This window comes from Echinops telfairi, unplaced genomic scaffold (genome assembly GCF_000313985.2).
Source record: "Echinops telfairi isolate 266 unplaced genomic scaffold, ASM31398v2 ScPeMD7_7469;HRSCAF=8507_1, whole genome shotgun sequence".
NCBI lineage: Eukaryota > Metazoa > Chordata > Mammalia > Afrosoricida > Tenrecidae > Echinops > Echinops telfairi.
The window spans coordinates 125,312,623-125,333,560 of record NW_022111373.1 but is presented as its reverse complement, the minus strand read 5'-3'; the positions used below and the strand labels follow the sequence as shown (position 1 = coordinate 125,333,560).

The 20,938-nt window shown below is 33.9% G+C and overlaps 1 protein-coding gene across 1 annotated transcript in view; it reads right to left on the bottom strand.

Moving 5' to 3' along the window:
* The window catches only part of CDH9 (cadherin 9), a 136,205-nt gene that overhangs the window by 17,351 nt on the left and 97,916 nt on the right, over nucleotides 1–20,938 (bottom strand). Inside the window, exons 2-6 of the mRNA XM_004698090.2 lie at nucleotides 16,327–16,621; nucleotides 13,214–13,333; nucleotides 12,469–12,636; nucleotides 9,708–9,895; nucleotides 8,525–8,778 (exon numbers count right to left, since the gene is read on the bottom strand). Coding sequence (XP_004698147.2) covers nucleotides 8,525–8,778; nucleotides 9,708–9,895; nucleotides 12,469–12,636; nucleotides 13,214–13,333; nucleotides 16,327–16,621 — 1,025 coding nt within the window. The remainder of the gene's footprint in view (nucleotides 1–8,524; nucleotides 8,779–9,707; nucleotides 9,896–12,468; nucleotides 12,637–13,213; nucleotides 13,334–16,326; nucleotides 16,622–20,938) is intronic.

Genomic DNA, 20,938 nt, shown 5'->3' with positions numbered 1-20,938 from the left:
TTGTGATAAGAGTTGTATGAGGCCCTAATAACATGATTTAAAAAAAATTCCAAATATTAGTGAAAAATCTCAAAATTCAAAGGACTTTGGATAGGCTACTCAGAAAAGTGTTGCTAGATTAATAGCATAACTAGTCCTACACAGAGGATTACTTGGTTTGCAGCTAATGAGTTGCCATAGAGTCAATTTGGAATCGTGACTATCCCAGATCCACAAAAGTTTAGTCTCTGCTCCATAGGGTTTTCAATGGCTGATATTTTATAAGCAGATGATCAATTTTATTTTTCCACATCTCTGGGTAGTCTCAAATTTCCAGCTTTTTTGTTAGCAGTCAAACATAATAATCATCTGTAGTACCCCAGGACTTCAAGTTGCAGGTAATGAAGCACAAACTAAAAATCTAAAAATGATCAAGCTATCTCAAGCTCAAGAATACTGATAAAAATGCAAAACAAAAGTTTACAATATCTGTAAATAATATCATCCAATAATAAATGAATGAAAATAAGCAACAAAATTAGAGTGCATCAATAGAAGATACATCAATTAAACCTAACAAGTATTTACACACTTTGTAGATTTAGCCATAAACGGCACTTAAAAAAATCTGTTTTAAGTATATTCATACATTTAATAAGATAGAGGTATTTCAGGTAACTAAAATACTGAGTATTTTACCTACGGAAATACATATATTTCAAAACTTCTAGAAAATAAGTGATAATGTTTGGGATGAAAAAATATTCTGGATGAAATTAACTGAAGCTTTTTAAAATTTCAGATTATAAGATAAACTTGAAGATGAAGAGTTTCCAAAACATATATGAATTTGAAAACTAAAACCAACTTAATGTCAGTAAAAGTGTTTAAATTATCACAAATAATTGAATTAAATGTTCTGAAAGAAATGAGTGGAGACAAAATGGTCAGTCAGTCAGTCACTGCCCTAGAGTTAATGCCAGCTGATAGTGGCTCTCGTGACTCTACAGGGCAGAGCAGAAGTGCCGCTTTAAGTTCCACAGACTGTAACTGTTTATGGGAGTAAATTTTTTTTCACTTGAAAAAATAACACAGAAGCTTAAAATTTTCCTATGTTGATCCCTTTTTAGCTCACACATTCATAAAGTTGGGTGAACGCCAATCACAAGGGTGTCATAATATAGCAGAGCACATTGTAACAAAATTCCTAAAAGCAGGAGAAAAAAATTAAAAAGACCCCTAGGAACAACCCTAGGACTAGAGATGATAAAGAAGGGCTAGGGAATAGAGTATAATTATAATTACGTTGAAATAAAATCAAACAGAACTTCTCAACTCACACTTCTTATCTAGCAAATAAAGACCATAAGCCTCAAAAATGAAATGACATGGAATTTCCCCAAACACACTCCACCAAACAGGATTAATTTTTAAATGGTCAAAAATGGACCAAAATAGATGGATCAATACAGAAAATAAGTATAATATGGCTTTGTAAACTTAACTATATCGATATAATTACATTAAAGGTAAATGATTCACCATTTCAATAAAAAGAACATCGAATGCCTACTTGTATATAAAAAATTTTTAATATATAATTTACATGCTACCTACGAGAAATAAAGTTTTATATAAAGGAAGAAGGAGGTTTAAAGTAAAAAGACCTAAATACTTTGAGTCAATAAATTTAAAAAAGAAAGCCCTAGATTCACATTACACATAGTATATATCTTAGTAACCAAGGATTGTTATAGCAAAATATAACAAACCAGGTTACAAATGAAATGCCACTGGTAACGAAATCCCACAAATGGACTAGAAAATGATAATCTACTGCCCCGCAGTCTGTGTGCCAGAAGTTCAAAGCCGGCTATTGGCTGTTTTGACTCATTCTGAGGACTCTGAAGGGAAATGCTTTCTGGTTTTTTGCTAGCTTACAGTAGCTAGGGTCCATGGTTAACAAATGTCTCCATAGCTCCCTGGCCGTCATTCTGATTCTCTAAGGCTGTTCTCTTTAAGAATTTAAGATTCAAATGAATTAAGACAAATCTCCCTCTGCTATAAATTCTTCTTAACTGATAAAATCTTCTAAGATCCCCTCTCCAAACAAAATCACTTTCATAAGTAATATAACAGCATACGTTTTGGTGGTACACAATTCAAGCTAGAACAGTAACTTTGAGAGCCAAGAAAAAAATCTAGAGATAAAAGTAAATGATTCCATAATGAGGAAGACTTTAATACTTCAACTTTCACAACAATCATAGACATTTAAGCATCCAATAGTTTCAAAAACTTTAATGAAAACTGTTAAAAACTCAAGAAGAAACACATTTATAAATATTATTGGAGATTCCAATACTCCTCTATTGATATCTGATAACTAGTAGACAATTAATCAGTAAAGATATAGATATATTAAATAATACTTTCAATCATCTTGATCTAATGGAGAGTTATAGAACACAGGGTGTAACACCAGAATTTCAACTCTTTACAAGAAAATACAATAGATCTACTTGGATAATTTTCTTAATCAAGGGGAAAAAGTTTAAGTAAATCTTGAAATAATAAGTAGTACATTTGTGTACTTCTAAACTACAAAAAAAGAAAAGCTGATGGATTCTTAAAGTGCAGAAACTATTTAGAAATCAAATTATATGCTTGAAAAATTAATAATTAATAGGTCACAAAGAAATCAAAAGAGAAGTTGGGAAGAATAAGGATTGCTCAGGGAATACCCATAAAAGAATACAATTTATACAACACAAAGACAGGCCTCCAATTCATGACTTCAGTTTCCAACTGAAGTAAAATACAAAATACAAAAGAAAAATCAATGAAATGCACAAAATGAGCAATATTTAAAGCAATAAAAATAGTGGCGTTAAGGAAGACACTGAGAGATTTGCAAGAATTGAAGGCATTAGAGGCAAATGCTGTTATATATACACTCCTACATTAATGATAATCTGTTAATAAATTCTTGAATAAAAACTCAACTGAATAGGTGCATGAGGGAGAGTGTTCACATGCATATAGGTATGTGTGTGTATATGTTAGAAAGAAGATATATATTTTAATATACTTATCTTTGTTTCAATAGCCATGAATGTGGTGAAACAAATGGGGGGGGCGCATTATGAAAATTTGATTTGAGGGAATAAGTCACTCGCTTGGGAGTTCAGGATCATATTCTCAGGGGATACCAAGGTTCAACTGGCATAACTGCCTCCACAGAGGCAATGGTCTACATCCTACTTTGACAAGTACAAACCAGGATCTTATTGGTCTTTCTGTGTCCAGAGAATAGAAAAGTGTTTAAATTTGAAGACATTTGGAAACAATGGGTGCAATGAAAACATCAGTCTGCACACACTGAAAGAACTAGATGGTACGACAACCAGCTGTTTTTTAAAGGATCACATTAGAAGGTCCTCAATAACTTAACCCTCACTGACATTGAGTTGATTCCAACTCAGAGTGGACACACAGAAAACAGCATTGAACTGACTCTGTGGGTGTCTGAGACTCTCTACCTTAGTAGAAATCCTGATCTATCTCCTGAGGAGGAGCTAGTGATTTCCAAACTGTTAACCTTGAGGTTACAAGCCTAATGTGTTACCCACTATGTCATAGGGCTCTTCGAATGGGAGGAACATGTGGAAAGTAACTCAAAATAATAACTGAAAGAAGACTTAGGCATTAGAAGAGTGGTAGGGTCCTTAACATTTCTCATATTTAGTCAGCCTACAGGTCTAAAGTGAATTCAACTCTGTTAGAATAAATCAACTATGGAAGAGTAAAATCTCACCATTACCAAGGACAGGCGATTAAGGGGAAGAAAAAGAGGGAAGGGAGAAGGAAACATGAAGAGAAATAAGACAAACCCAGGCACATCAAGGGATTGGAACAGATGAGTAGAAACAAAATGTATATAATTTGTTGCATGTAGAACTGATTATCTGTTCTAGAAACTGTAGTACTAAAAGTTAGTTTTTGAGAAGTTAATAAATTAAAATTATTTAACCACTCCATTCATGATCAAAAATGGAAAATAGAGAGGGAAAAAAACAAATATCAATATTTTAGAGGGATGAGATCATTAGTGGCAAAAAGAGATTATGTGTAAGTATGTTAAACAACCTTTATCAACACAATTTAATTAGATGAAATGTACCAATTTCCTGATTGGTAAAAGTAAAGTGAAATCTGAAAGGGAGGGAAAAAAACAGTACACACAAGAATTATTAAAAATTATATCCAGCGTAATGCTGAATAAAGAAATAGAAGTGGTCATAAGACCCACTGAAAAAGAAATACTCTAGTCCAAGATATTGTCATTTGTAAATTCTACAATTATTTAAGAAAAAAAATGCCCATTTTACAAACACATTTTTGTAAATTAAGTAAGATAAGTTGTCTTCTGTATTATTTCAGATATAACATTGCTATCAAATTAGAAAATTATGTAGCATAATGCTTTTATGAACAATGAATATTTTAACAAGAATTTTTTGAACATGAAATCGTAAGACCAAGTAGATTTACTCCGAAGAATGCAGAGCCTGTTCAACATTTGAAAAATTATCTAATTAGTTCTTCATATGACAAACCATGTAACTATCATTTGACAGCTTCAAACATTTCCTTCCTGAAAATAATTATCAATGAACAATGACCAAACTTCCTCAACCTTATAGCATTTATTAAAATAGGTGGGGGAAACCTTTTCATAAAACAAGATGTCACTTTAAAAACTAAAGTACACCCCACCCAAATCCATGGTATTTTCAATCGCCACATATTCTTGGGAAAGGGGGACAATGAATAATGAAAGCCAAAGAATTGATGCCTTTGCATCAATTTGCATCAATTTGTTGGTGAAGAATGTTGGGATATATCCAGGGCGGTCAAAAGAAAGAATAAATTTATTTTGGGAGAAAAATAGTCGGAATGCCCTTTAGAAGCAAGGGTGGTGAGGTTTTGTTCTGTTTTTCATTTTCCCTCAAATATTACAGACAAGTTATTCGAAGAGATCGGCCTTTGGAGAGGTTCTTCATGCTTGGGAAAATGTCAGAGAAGAGAAAGCACCTCGACCAGACAGATCAACATGTGGCTTCAACAATGGACTCCACCCCAGGAACAACTGGTAGAACGATAGACAGTGTGCCATGTGTTGGTCTCTTGTATATTAGGCAGATATGAGTAGAAGTGACTTGATGACACAAAACACAAACAATAAATAATATATGACATTATACTGCATGGAAAATGTTATGTTTCCAATAAAACATGCAGCAAGGTAAAATTAATATTTTCATCACTTGTTTTCATTTTTTCTGGGTTTCCTTGACAATGAGTTAAAAGAAATCCAGAATGGAAATGAAAAATAAGACTGTTCTGATTCTGAAAAGACATAATCACTCATGCAATTCACCCTATTATAAATCTGCAAAAACAAACACACAAATAACTAAGGTAAGTAATTTGTGAGCTAAGCACAATTATGAGAAAAAATGATATAAAAATAAGTTTATAATAAAAGCAAATTACTAGAAAATTAAATCTAAAAGTTCATCAAATTAATTGCATAAACAGGGAAACAAAAATATTTATTTGTGCACATAGAACAAAACAAGACAAAATTTGGCAGAAATAAAATTCCAAATAGTGGAGTGATAAAACCTATTTACACATTTATACATTCACTCTCATAATATTTCCAATTTTGCCTATATTGATCTTTAGATTCAATGCAATTTCATTAAAAATTCCAATGGCTTCTTTCATTGTTGTGATTGTTACTCTGTTGTCTGCACAGTTGCAAGTCAAAGAAACCTTGTGTACAACAAAGAGAAATACTTTCTAGTCCTGTGTGATTTTCACAATCATATTTTGTCCTTTAGCACAGCTACTACGTCATGTCTTTTTCTTTTTCAATGGTCTTTTATTTAGCAAGCATGGGATCCTTTTTCGGAGACTGGTCATTCCTGGTAGTTGAGATAAAGTATTCCCATCCTTGCTTTCATGGAGCATGCCAGCTGTACTTTCCTGTATAAAGATCTGTTGGTGCTTCTGTCAGTCCATGGGATGTTCAATATTCTTCACAAACACCATAATTCAAAGGTGTCAATCATTTTCAGATCTCCTTATTCATTGTTCAGTTTTTGCATGCATAGGAGATAATTGGAAATATCACGGCTTGGGTTAAACCAAAACCCCAATCACTGCCATCCAGTTGATTCCAACTCATAGTGGCCCCATGGTATAGGGTAGAACTGGCCTTGTGGGTTTCTGAAACTAAATCTTTGAGGGAGTACAGAGACTCATCTTTTCCTGAGGAGCAGCTGTTGGTTTTGAACTATTGACCTTGGGGTCAAATTTGATCTTATTTAGACACAGACAAATCCAAAGTTTCAGCAATAAAAAGGTTCATCATTTGAAAAATATAATATACTACCATTGTCCATAACTTTGGATGACTTTACTTGAAAGTTGCTACAAGCAAATATTTTTCATGACTATGGGCTTTTACTCTTAAGAATTTTTTGAAACAAACACTATGGAGGAATGAAAGTGGAGTTACATTATCCATCCTATTTTAGAATTTACTGAGCTTTTATATATGAGCATTTAAGTATTTTAAAAATAAAGGTGAGACTGTATTTCCATGTCACTATTGCAAAGAGCCTTAATTTTTTTAACCTATTTCTAAGACTTTCAAGATCCAACTGCAAATTATTCCGAAATCAGACTGTCTTATACTATTTTAATAAAATATAAATAAATAGTGTTCAGGAGTGACCTGAACAAACTAATACAATACACATAGACAATTAGAAGACTAGATTACTTAATGATTTCATTTTTAGGAATTGTGCTTTAAATAATGTAGACATTTTACATTAGTACTTTTTATATGTTGATAAAAATCCACTTAGAGTAAAATTATTTGCTATTCATTGGTATTAGAAGTGTTGTTTTAAAAATGTTAAATAATATACCACTATATTTTATTTCAATCCAGCCATTTACTTTAAAAAAGAAAATTCAATGAGCTATATTATAATTAACTAAAACTTTCCAAATAGTTCAAGGTAATATAAATACTATTTTATCAACGGATTATATATTTATGGGTTATTCATCTAAAAGATTAACATGCGCAACTATATAGTCATAGTATCGTTGAAGGAGAAAGATGGGGTTTCTACTCCAGGGTTACAGTCCCTGGAACCCATAGACGCAGATCTACCTTGGCCTTTAGGTCACTATGAGTCAGAATCGAGTTTATTACAGTGAGTGAGTTTGACTAATTTAGGTAAGCAGATATTATTTTATGAGTTAATACACTTGAATAGTAATTACATGCAAAATTAAAATGAAATAGTTATTAATATATTCTAATCAAAAGTAAACTAACTGCCATTGCATTCAAAAAAAGAATCAAGGGAAAAGTTACAGTTAAAGGTTTAAAATTTGAAGATTATCTCATGGCGATAGTTTGGATTTCATCTATCATCAGGCCTCTGTAAAATCTGGATTACATTGAGATTTTGAAATTCGATTCCATACTCTCCCTTTGAGCCAGTTTCCTGCTATAGAATCTTTGATCAAAATGTTCAGTTTGCTAGTGGTTACTAGAGGAGAAAGTGGGAGAAATGGAGTCATTTTGGGAAAGCAGTGATTCAACTTTGGACAGATTAAAGCTGGTGTTTGCACAAACATTTAATTTAGAGGGTGTTACTAGCTGCACAATTAAATGTTGAACTGACAAATATATTTTAAAAAAGAGAGAGAGAAAGATTTTGCGACTGCTTAGAACAATCAAACATTTCATGGGATTTATATTATTGGTTTGGAAGTTTATCATCATGGTTTCCAGGGTCATCTCAACCAATTGGCCTAATATTATTTCTCAATATTTTCTTCCTACCTCCTAGGTTGTTGTGTGGTAACCGGTTTTAAATCCTAGCAAGCAGATATTCAAGGTGAAGCAACTGACTTCCATTGGTCCGTGTCAACAGAGGAAGGAGTCAGGAATCAGAGGAAGAAATTGAGCGCATGCCTGGTTGCTTCCATAAACAACCGTCTCCTTTTCCAGGAGAAGAGAACTGGATTGACCTAGTCACCACGACTGGAGAAGTGTTTGTTTCATTTTCTCTGTTCAGGTGACTGACCACTTCAATTATATTTTAAGAAAGGAAATGTGAATGATATCAGCGGTAAAGGGATTAAACTACGGACTTTGGAGTCAGGATGCCTGGTTCTAAAAGTCAGCGTCTTCCCTGGCGGACACTTAAATAATTCCTTTAAATGCTAAGGAAGATAAATGAGTAAGGTCTGCCTTTTAGAGGAGTAATTAGAGGCAACTAAAATAATACATCCAAAATACTTAGAAATAGTCCTGCAAATAGCTTTTGATATGAACGTGCTGGTATCACTATTGGATTTGATCATAACTTGTGCGTTTGTAAGCACATTGTCTTTCTGAAAATTATTACTCTTCTCAAAGCAAACATCTTCCGAAAATACTTACTTTATTAAATTGTTCATGGCATCTGGGTCATATGCTGTAACCTGACCAATGATGCTGCCTTCTTTTACATCTTCATCCACATCTATCAAGTAAGACATTTTGCTGAACACAGGAGGCTCATCAATGTCTTCCACTGATATTTTGACCACCGCTGTGTCTTTAAAAGATCTCAGGTGTAAGAATCTTGGATCAGGATGAGTGTTACTTGCATCCACTCTTAGAGTGTACAGCATTTTCTTTTCAAAATCTAAATTCTGGAGTTCATGAAATAATATAAATTAGCATCCTGCAGGACAGGGCAATACAACACAATTTCAAAATTGGATGACTTGTTCTCCTAATAATAACAGCAACTATGATAGAACAACTCTCTTAATTATTTTTCAAGATGTCAAATAAATTAGTAAACATTTGCTTTGCCTTTCACTTATTTAGGGAGTGTTAACCTAATGCAGTGATAAACACATTACGATTGACTCCCACTTAGCTCAGTTTTTAAGTGTTAAAGTATAAATTAAGCATTATCCATGTGGTATGAAAGTTATGTGTTGTTGTTCAATTAGACACATTTAAATATTATAGCAAGAAGAATATAAAGACACTTAGTAAACTATAGCGTTTGCTTGCTTAGGTTCTGCTCTTCAGAAATCATTATTTTTTTTAAAGTAATTTTTACTTCGTTAATTTGAGCAGCTGTGGAGGGTAAGGTGTGTATGAAATGACAGAAAGTATTACAATTTAAAAAAATCAATATTATTGAATTGTTGTATGTAAATTACAGAATACTTTCTCATAAAAAATAAAGCACATAAATGCATCTTACCTTCAAGTTTCATCTATTTTAAAGAATTATTATACATATAATTTTAAAAGTTCTTAAGTACAAGAAATAATAGTGCTGACAGTACAACTAATTTTACTTCCAATGAGAAGTCACAAAATATACTGTTGAGTTTAGGTATTCCTTACTCGCTCGTTGCCTACCTTCTGCACAGAGAATAGAAGTTTTACACAACTTTTTAAGTATGACACTCCTTAACGTATTTGAATTGCAAACATAGTGACTAGTCCATGTATAGGATAGAAAGCATATGAAAGATAAGGAAAGTAAACACTACACTTTTCCCCTTTAACGGAACAACAATGAATTTTGGAAGAATAAATGAAGAAAGTACAAAGAAACCTGTTTGACAGTTATAATCCCTTCCTGTGTGTCCTTGTCAGTGATCACTTCGAACACGTCTGCGCCGTCTCCTTCGGCGATGCTGTATTCGATCTCTGCGTTTTCCCCCACATCGGGGTCATCGGCTTTTATTCTTCCGAGCTGGGTTCCCAGGGGTACAGACTCCGGCGAATTAAATTGATAGGAACCTGTAAATCAAATCTTTTGTGACTTTTCTTCTTTAGATAACCAAAAACTTCTATTTCCTCTGTCTTCTTCACTTCAATAAATGTACTTAAAACCAAGAGAATGTTTTATCATATTGAATTATAAACTGTCAAACTTATAGATTTATTAGGTTGGAAAATACCTTATAAAGATAGAACACCCTTGAGTTTTTAAATGAAAAGCTTAGCTCCCAAAAAGTCAAAGTCCCAAGGTTAATAGTTTTGGTATAACTTTGCTGCACACCTGAACATTTTGAATTGGCAAATATCATGCTGCATACATTTTTTTTTGTTTTGCTGCATACATTTTTAACAAGAAAAAAAATCTACTGTTGAGACTTATGTACAACCAAACGTGTGTGTGTGATACTGGGTAAAATTGATCCTAGAATCCAGAACGAGTGACCTAAATAGGCAAATATAAATAAATAAATAAAAATTACATATTGCTTATCTGAAGATTTCATTTTTGGCATTACTTTTACTAAATATCAAGTGATTTAAAAGAATGTGTATTTGCTCTTAATTTCTATGTCAGGAATAGAGACATAAAAGAGAAAAATATCTTTAAAAAGACCAAAAATATAATAATCTTTATTTTTAATAGAAGATACATACATGCATACATACATTTTGGGGTTGTTTTAATTTTACTAACATTTATTAGGACATAACTTCTGTGTTCCTCATGATCAACTATTTTATGACATACTGATTTTCAAGAAAAAATAATGATAGTAATACAAAAATTGTTCAGAAATGTCAGAAATATTTTTAAATGCTTGTTATGTGAAGCACTCCATACAAAACCCAAAGCGTTGTGTGCTAATTTTCCTAATCCTTTCAATTGTGCAAGATAAGTATATTATCCTCAAGGGCAGGGCTCAAGGAAATCCTGCAGTCATGAGAAAAGTAGAAGGGAAAGCTAAATCCCTCTGACTCTGGAGTCTATTCTGTTTCTAATTTTCTTGGTGGTTAAAAATAGGGGCTTATAAATCCTAGTGCCTTGATTTGAAGACTCACCACTGGGAAAGTTAACTAAATCTCAATTTCTACTCTCAGTGACTGGATCATCAGAATGAACTTTAAATCCTCTATTAAATTTCTTATTTATAAAATGGAGATGAAATGATATTAGCACATTGGGTTTTTGTTGTTGTTGTATTCTTGTTTTGGTTTTTTAATGAAAATCTCATGTCATTATCTCTGTAATAGTTGTAGTAGTCCCATGTATTCCCGTTGGGAATCTTTACAAGTATATTCTTTTCAAGCCTTCCTAAGATTGTATTAGATCTTAGAATTCCGGTGTTGGGAGGCATTTTTGAATCATCAAATCATATTCTTTTAGTTTATATTTAGGAAAACTGACTCCAATATTTATGTTTATGTTCATTATATTTATGTTTAATATTATGTTATTTAGACTTACGAATCATTTTCTAATCAAAGCCTTTGTTTATAATTTGTAATATGCCTCTATCTGCCAGGTCAAGTTCAATCATCAAATATTGTAAATTTGGGTAGTCTAGAGCAATTCTTTATCAAATTTTAGTTGATGTCATAAATTTCAATATTAGACCCATTAGCCAACTATTTTAAGATAGGGCATTTAAAACTTATTTTATTGCAAAATTAGAAGCATTTTCTTAGTAACTGGCATCTATTTTTGTAGAACTTGATGGAAGGCAAAGCTTTTAATTTATTTATGACTTTAAGTGATGTTTTAGTTGAAACAGTTTCAACATTTCAAACTTTCCAACTTGGTAAAATAGATAAGATCACACTTTCCAATATCTTAGATATCATCATGTTTGAGAACATCATAACTATGGGCTCATAAAAAGGAAGAAATAAAAGTTGCCATTGTGACATCGTGGATTACAGGAACTCTAAGGTGAGCAGTTTAAACCCACCAGCGGGCTCTGAGCATGAAAGAGGAGGCTCTCTACTTCTGCAAAGATTACAGTCTCTGGCACCCACACAGGCAGTCATGTTTTGTCCTACGAGGCTGTTCTGTGTTGGAATTGACTCAATGGCAGGGAGTTTTGGGTTAGTATTGACTATTTAAACTACGTACTTTCAGATACTAAAACACCAACAAGTCCCTGTTTTAGAATCAATAAAAGAGGAATTATAAGTTCTTAGATCTGGAAAAAAATAAGTGAGATAAAAGCCAATGCCAGGCACAAATTCCAATTTAGACATACGGACTTCAGAGCCCCCACAATTAACCAAAGGAAGAGAAGAGAAAGGAAAGAGAGGATGATGAAAGAGAAGGTTGGAAAAGATATTCTGAAAACATCATCACTCCTAAAAATGTTGGACAAGATTAGTACAGTTGGAAAAAACCTCTCATCCTTTCTCCCATTACGTCCTCAAAAATGTACAAAGCTATCACTGCCATGTTCAACTGGGGGGCAAGTAGGAGAATTCTGCTTTGTAGATTTGATTGTATGTTTTCTCCTGAGCACGGCAGTGAAACAATGCCCTAAATGCCAAATCTGTTAGGAGCTCTGAAGAGACTGTTGAGTAAGAACCACCAAAACGTCCCTTACTCTGGGGGAATCGAGGAGGATTGTTGTTGACGTCTGTCAGGGTGATGTTCACTGTGGTGGTTCCTGAAAGGCCTCCCATCTGGCCGCCCATGTCTTTGGCCTGGATCACCACTTGGTATTGCGCTCGCTTTTCTCTACTCATGTCTGGTAATGCAGTTTTTATTATTCCTTTTGGAAAAAGAAGACAAATGTTTGCAATTTATTCTCTGATTTACACACACACACACACACACACACATACACGTACAAGATCCATTTTACTGAAGTTAATCATAACACGTATGTGTTGATGGATGTAAATTGTTCCCTCCAACAGTAATTTAGCATGCTTCATGAAAACAAAATAATTTAACCATGGCTTCCATTCATGAAAGAGGTTTATGAAATCAGTATAATTAGTAATTTGATGCAAAACAAAATCTTCTATCAAAAATATTACAGACCATCAGTTGCTTTAACTTAAATGATTTTAATATCCAGCTTTGAGTATCATGTATGACTTTTTGGTGAATATAGTTCTGTGACATTTAATGCTTTTGATGTAGTGTTTCATATTAAAACTTAATAGATAACTGGCGCAAAAGATGACCATTTAAATTATTGTAAGTTTACTTCTATTTCCATGAGTATCTCTGGGTTACAATTTGAAACTGATTTCTCAATGGATATGTTTTAAATCATAGAAAACTCTATAAGGTAATTATGCATCCAGATGTATTTCAGACAAAATATAACACATTCTCACCTGAATCTGGATCCACTGAAAAATATGGCTGTCCTTGCAATATGCTATAGACCACTTTGGCACTATTTCCATAGTTGGCATCATCTGCATCTGTTGCAGTCACTTGTATAACAGATGTACCTACATAAAATCCCACCAAAATAGAGACAATTAAATAAGTATAAATTTAAAATTATAGCTTACTAAAAAAACAGGGTCAGAAGTGTGATGTGTTAGTAAACAGTATACCATATTGGCTCAAAAAATACAAATATTCTCTTTGTTAAAAACAAAATTTAATCACCTTCATCAATGTACTCTACTTTTAAAAAATTTGAACATTCCTTTATTGTATTGTTAGTGTTAAATTTTTAAGTTGACAAATCTCACGAATATTTTATCACAATGATATACAGATTGGGAATAATGGACTCCATGTTTAATCAATTAGAGATGCCATGAGGGCCGGAAATAGTCCAGTGACTGAAGTGCATGTGTAATTTCCAAGTAATACATTTGCTGATAATTGGAAAGATATCTAAAAGTGTAACATTTGTAGCCTGAAATTGCCCTGTGAAATACTTTTACACAAACATTATATCTGATCAAGGCACATCTGAAAATTTAATTAAAATGTAGATTATATAGATATGATTATGACTCCTTTTTCTAACATCATCATTTATTTCCTGAGCATAAACAATAAACAGATAGATTAAAAAAGATAAGATACTCTGAGAATATGTCGCATTCAATAATAATATTCTTTCAATTTATAATTTTATTTTATGAAATTTATTTTAGTTTTGCTATTTACTTTTACTATTATACATGTTATAAGGAGAGTCTACTCCCTGGAAAAAGACAGCCGGGTTGATAAAGTGGGTGGGCAGTGAAACAGAGTAAGGCCGTTGGTAAAATGGATTGACAGAGTGGCTGCAGAAATGGACTCAAACCTAAAAAAAATTGTGAGGATGTCGTAAGACAGGTCAGCACTTTGTTCTGTGACTCATAGAGTCACTGTGAGTCAGAAACAAAAACAAGGACAAAAGTAACATAGCTTTAAAGGAGTTAGTTATAGATACTAAATAAAATGAAGTCTATTGATGGACCTTTCCTTATGTTCCCCTGGAAGTTCATAGACTCAAGCAAAAGTGCTAAATTCATTGTCAACTGAAGCCTGGTGAGTATCCCTGAGAGAAAATATGAGTTGCTTGGACATTTTCTCATAGATTAATTGCAATTGTTTTCAAGTTTGTCTATTGCACAGCATTCTACAGTTCTTAAAGAAAGGACCACCTCGTACTTTATGGTTATCCACTTTAATAGCCCAAATATTAAAGGGGAAAAATCAAACAAACAAAAGCACTGCTATTGTTTTCATCCTGACTTATAGTTACCTGGTATTACGTGTGCCGATAACTTCATTTTCTTTTTGGTTCAAAAATCAGTGCCTGACTCTCAGCATTATCATATAACATCAGACAACATATAAAATATGTTGTATTTTAAAAACAAACAACCTTTCTAATTGCGTTTTAGTGTGTGCTTCTCAAACTGTTTGTCAGTGCTTTATAAAGTACATAAATCAGTATACTGTACATTTATAATAACTCATTTCTCATTAGTGTCACATGTAGCAACAGCCAAGGATCTGAACTGCATGAGGCCTGGTGGTGTGGTAGATTAAGAGCTGGGCTCCCAACCGCAAGATTAGCACCTGGACCCACCAGCCAGTCTTCAGAAGAGAGAGAACTTCTGCTCCCCTCAAGATTTATGGCCTTGGAAGCCCCCAGGGCCAGTTCTACTGGGCTGCTGGGTCAGAACCACCTGGCCGGCAGTGAGTCCTAGTTAAGCTGGACATGAATGTGTACGTATATTCAAAGAGATATCAAAACGAGTTGTTGTTGCTAGATGCCGCTGAGTTAGTTCTCACTCTTTGGGACCATGTGTACGTCACAAGGAAATGTTGTCCAGTCCTGGGCCATCCTCATAATTGATATTAGTTTTGAGCCCATTGCTGCAGCCATTGCATCAAAGAAGATAAGATTAAGCTCTCCTTCCTAAAGTGCAGTAGAATGGATTTACCATGTGAGATGATAGGCCACATATTCTCTTGTTCTATACAGGCTATAATAGTTGATAACTTAAAAATGCTGCGCTAGTAACACATAGATAAAAGCATAAGTGATAAAGTGCCTTTTCCCCACAATAACACTGAATGCTTCAACTCTAAAGGAGTTTTCTGGTTTACATTTATCAGGGCAGAGTGGAACACTTAACCACTGTGTTGATAGGGTTTCTTGGACATTATACCATTAAAATCACCGTCTTGTAGAGACAAGTAAGATTTAAGAGTCAGTTTTATTATTGTTAATAAATATATACCTTTCACATTAATAAAGTTGAAGTCTGTCACAGGCAGGAGAATGTTACATAATAATAAGTGGTATCTGAGGAAGTAGCTATTCTTCAAAAATTAAACAATTAATTTCAATTTACATGAAAACCGCAGTGTTCAATAGTGACATGTGCATTGTAATATTTAAACACCTCGAAATCATTTTCTGATATGACCAGATCATTTGATCCTTATTTATTTGCTTAATTTTTTCTGAATCTTAGGTTCCTAATTAATTAATTAGGTTCTGAATTAGGTTCCAAATGAACCAAAGGGATGTGAAGATCTATATCTTGTGCTTACTGCTTATTTTAATGATCAAATGCGATAGTTTTTCAAAAGAAATGTTAAAATGCAAGCAGTAGACATTATTCAAAATAATGCATGCAAAAATTTCCTGAACTGCTGACATTGTTTGCATATCCTTTTGAATTCAGGCAGAAATATATTTCAACTTGATTTCTATTTGTCTGCAGTGAAGTAGAGGTGAGGGTGCTGACTGTAATATAATGAATAATTACACTCAGAAATCATCTTATATACCAGCCAAAATATAGCAAGCAACATTAAGACACATGGAATGGAAATTAATGAGAAATGAACTACTTAACTCGGAGTGGTTCTCATTCATAGCTCATCTTAAGAGTTATCGCCTATAATACTCATATTCTCATGATCATTACTTTGGGAAACAAAGGAACACTTTTGCTTAAATGGATCAATATATACCCACCAACTCCAGACATTTCAGGAACACTAGCAGTGTATACTTCTTTGGCAAATTTTGGTTCATTGTCATTGATATCATGGATTTTAATAATAAATTCAGATTCAGGTTCCACCTGCCGTCCAGTCTTCCTGTCTATAGCCTTGGCTCGAAGAATGTATAGGGATTTTTCTTCTCTGTCTAATTTCTTTGCAGCATGAATATCTCCTGTGTTTTCATCTATAACGAACAGATTGCCAGCCCCATCTCCTGTTAATATGTATTTTAAATTTCCATCTCCTTTATCTTGGTCTGTGTGAAGCTTCAGAGAGTAGAAAAGAAAAATTTTGTAAATATATGCATTGTTATTACAGAGACAGTAATGGTGATAGTATGAATTTGTCTTTACAAGCATCACAGTGACAATATTCCCAAGGGTTATCTTAGCGTTCTCTGAGTAGAAACTATATGTTTCAATTTGATTATGCTACAACAAACAAACCAAACAGAACCACCACCACCACCACAGCAAAAGAAAACCCTCTACACAATTGTATTTGCATTCAATAAAAGACTAGATTTAAAATAAGCTAAAAACGAAGGTTTCCTCAACATCGTGTTTCAACAATATTTCTAAATAGGATGTTAGAAGGATCTAAGCCTGTAAAGCAATGGAAAGATAATAACTTATGGTCCTAATATGTAAAGCCTTGATCGTATTATAAATAAAAAGTGATCTAAAATTCAAATATCATTTATCGATATCCATTTATTAAATCTTAAAACCGGTCAAAGGACAGAAGAAATCATTGAGGTGAGAGAGCTCATCAGCATGACACAAAAAGGTGCCCCAAGATTCACAGTCATGAGGAGTGAAAGACAAAGAAAACTGCAATCAAATCATGATTGGCAGCAAATCAATTCATTGCAGTGGTGGGCAGAGCGGTTGCATCAACAGAGGAACCATGCTTGGGATAGATACAATACTGGAGACTAGAAAAGCTTTTAATATTGGTTCAGGACTCGCTTTGATAGGGAATAATTATGTGGGTTTAGTACTTCAATTTCTAGCAAGAGTACTCCCAGGTAAGTTCCTGAGGGCAAGATTGCCCCTTCCATGGCTGTGCAGAAAGGACCCCTGGCAGTATACCATTATACCACCAGGATGGGCTATTAATTAATAAAATGCTATCATTTGTTCCTGGAGAGAATGATGAAGCTTTCTGCTCCTTTAAAAGTTTACAGCCCAGGAAACCCAAAAGTAGCAGTTCTGCCCTGTCCTGTGGAGTCACTCTGAGCAAGAAACTCCACAAGGAGTTTAGACTTTGGCGTTATGTTCTGGCAAGGTAGTCACAGCAAACTCACTTTGCCTAACGGCCAAAGCTATCCTGCACTGCTGTTCAATTCCAGAACAAACTCAATGAAGGATGGAGCTACTCAACTAGAGCTGCCACTGTAAAAAATAGCTTTCAAAAAAAACTAGTGGTGATAATTTAAGCTCTAATACAATATACCCTTGCTTACTTTGAAAATCCCAAAACTCAGATATGAGGTGTCTCCAAATTCATTATATTGGAAAATTATGATATACATCTTAATATAAACTAATTTTGCTGCCCTCCATTTCTCCCTACCCCCTGCAGTATAACAGAATTTGAAACGTAATTTTTTATTCTCTATATGAGCAGAGGAGAGTATCTCGTCCTATAGAAAATAATGCTCCCATTTTATAAGCTTGCACATTTTAAGTCATATCAAGCACACAGGGTCTTCCCTCTCTTGGGCGTTAATTAATTTCTTAAGAAAATAATTAAGATACACACACAAATTATCATCCCTTATTTGATTTGTTCACATCAATAAAACTTAGCTATTGAAGTAGAAGGCTGATTGTAGCTAATGTTATTTTACTTTTCGTAGTTAGAAAGATGCTACTTACTAAATGCAGTCAGTCTGAACTACATTACACAGTTAACTTTTATGGCATTTTGGTAAATTGCTCAAACACAAATACCTGCATGTGGATGTTACCTAGAGGGAGAGCAGCCAGATAGCACCAAGAGTCTTCCCTTATCCCTGACACTTAGTGATGAAAAACTTGGCCCTGATATCGAGTTAGTTAACAAAGACATCCTAAGAATTGTCCAAGACTTGGAGAATCTTATTGTTCTGTTTGTGTGCTTAAGATCAACAGTGGGTTCGCATAGCTACTCTAAATCTGAATTAATGTAAAATATCTATATGTGTCTCCCCAAATGGTAAATTTCTAAGTAAAAGATACATGTTTTCTAGGTATTTTTAGTTAATTCAGGACACAACAAAGAGTCCGTGATACCCTAGCTGATACCTTCTAAAGAAACTTCTCTTTCGTCCTCTAACTCAGAGTGAGTAAAATTGGCTGCTTTGCTTAATAAAATACCTGCATTTCAGGAGACAGGATCATTGAGAACTTAAAATAGACAGACTAACCATACAATCATAGGAATTTTGAATTGGAATAATTATTTAATTGTACACAATTGTACAATTCAGATATTATTATAAAACTGGTTTCTTAACCAGCCAATCTTTGTGATGTTGTCCCCCTCAGCACACTTCACAAAATGCCTTTGACATCATAGCTTCCACTCTGTGCGTTGTTTCATTCCATCATTGAATTATTTGAGTGTTCGGGCGCCCTATTTTTTGTGTGTTGGTTGGTTTTCCATTGTAGATGGAATTTTAAACATTCCTTCACATTGTACCCTCCTTCATATTCAAGTCCAACCTCACAATAGTAACCGAGATAGCTTTTACTTCTGTGAAATATTTACCCTACACCTGTACCTATCTCCATCCCCATGACCACCCCTCTACTACTGTCCTCCGTGCCATCAAGATTGGGACACAATAGACAGGTCTGGCTCTTCTACTTTTATTCTATTTTGAATAACTTTCAGCACTGCACAGAGAGATTATTCCTATAAATAGCATACCTGTCAGCTTACATTCTAGATTAAGTGTATTCATCAAAGCACAGTGCTTAAAATACCTGAGTTGATAGACTTAGAACTCAAAAGTTATATCATGCAACTTGCTATGTTAGAATTGGGAAGAGTTATTCTAAACCTCTTTCAAAAAGGAAATAGCAACAAAAATAATAAGAAGAAATGTTTACTTTTTAATCAGTCACAGAAATGTTGAAAAGCAACAAATCTTATAGCAAACAGAGGCCTAATTGCTTGAGGGACGATGGCACACACTCTATAGCCTTACTTTGTAAATCTCTGATAATCTCATAAGTCTCCAGATTCCTGTCTGCCCCTGTGCTTGTTTGCTTGCTTTCAGAACGGACCAATGGATTTGTCGTCTGGATGTTCTTCACTTCTCAATAGGTCTGTTCCAGCTTTATTTCCCAATGCATCTGCTCCACTTGCACTTCAATATTCTTCTCCTGGCTCTACACTTTTCTTGAACTAAATACTGTTTTTTATCATATAAAATGTGCAAGTTTTATGCTCAGGGACTCCCATTTTTGACTGTCCATATGAGGGTACATGTGCCTGTCCAGTAATTTATAGTATATACTTTACTTTCCTATCATAACATGTTGTACGTTTATGTAACTGTTTGCCATCCTCACAAAACTGTAAAACATAAGATAAAAACTGATATTCTTTTCATGTAAACAATCTATAGAATTTCAAAATATGTTACTTAAAAATCAAGTTCTTCTTGATTATAACAGTATACTTTTACATGCATGCATGTTATTTGTCAAAGATTATTAGAATAAGAATTTCATCAATCCAGCTTTTACTCAAAATGCACATCAGATATTTCTGTATACAATTACATTATTTTCTTGACTGCATTTTTTCAAAATAAATTTTTGTATAATATTATAATACATGTTCTCATATTTCTATTCATTTGTTGTTGAGTTTTATACAAGAGAGCATGAAAAAATAATTTAATTAAACAAGGAAGCCATAAAATAAGACAGACGTGTGGATAGAGAATATGCACTAGAGGGTCTATTTAATTTATTAAAAAATGGGAAAGGATTAGAAATGTAGAAATAGTTACACTATTGGGTTTGACTAGACTAATAAATATACCACAGAATCATCTGCAGCCACTACGGCTGTGGTTTATTTAAATACCTACTTCCGTTGAGTGTAGTCCAACTCACAGGGATCATAAAAGTCAAAGTCTATCTACTCCATGTCATTTCTGAAGTTGTCAATCTTCATGGTCCCTGACAGTCTCATTTTTATCCTCAAGCCATCTGTTGGGTTTGAACCTAAGATCCTTGGTTACCAGCACAAGGCTGAACCATGGTGTGTGTGTGTGTGTGTGTGTGTGTGTGTGTGTGTAGCCATATATTAGCTTAATGCTCAGTGATCCTATACAAAAGAAAACAAAGCACTGTTCAGCCCAGTGTAACCCTAAGAGTGATTATGTGGTAGTCCTTTGCGACAGACACTCTGTCGTTATATATCCCTAATGATCTTCCTATTTGATGCTCCCTTTACAAAGCATGATGTCCTTTCCAGCCATTGTCTCTCCTGAAAACATGTCCAAAGCACAAGAGATGAAGTTTCCCCAGCCTTGCTTCCAAGCAACAGTCTGGCTGCATTTATTCAAAGACAAATGT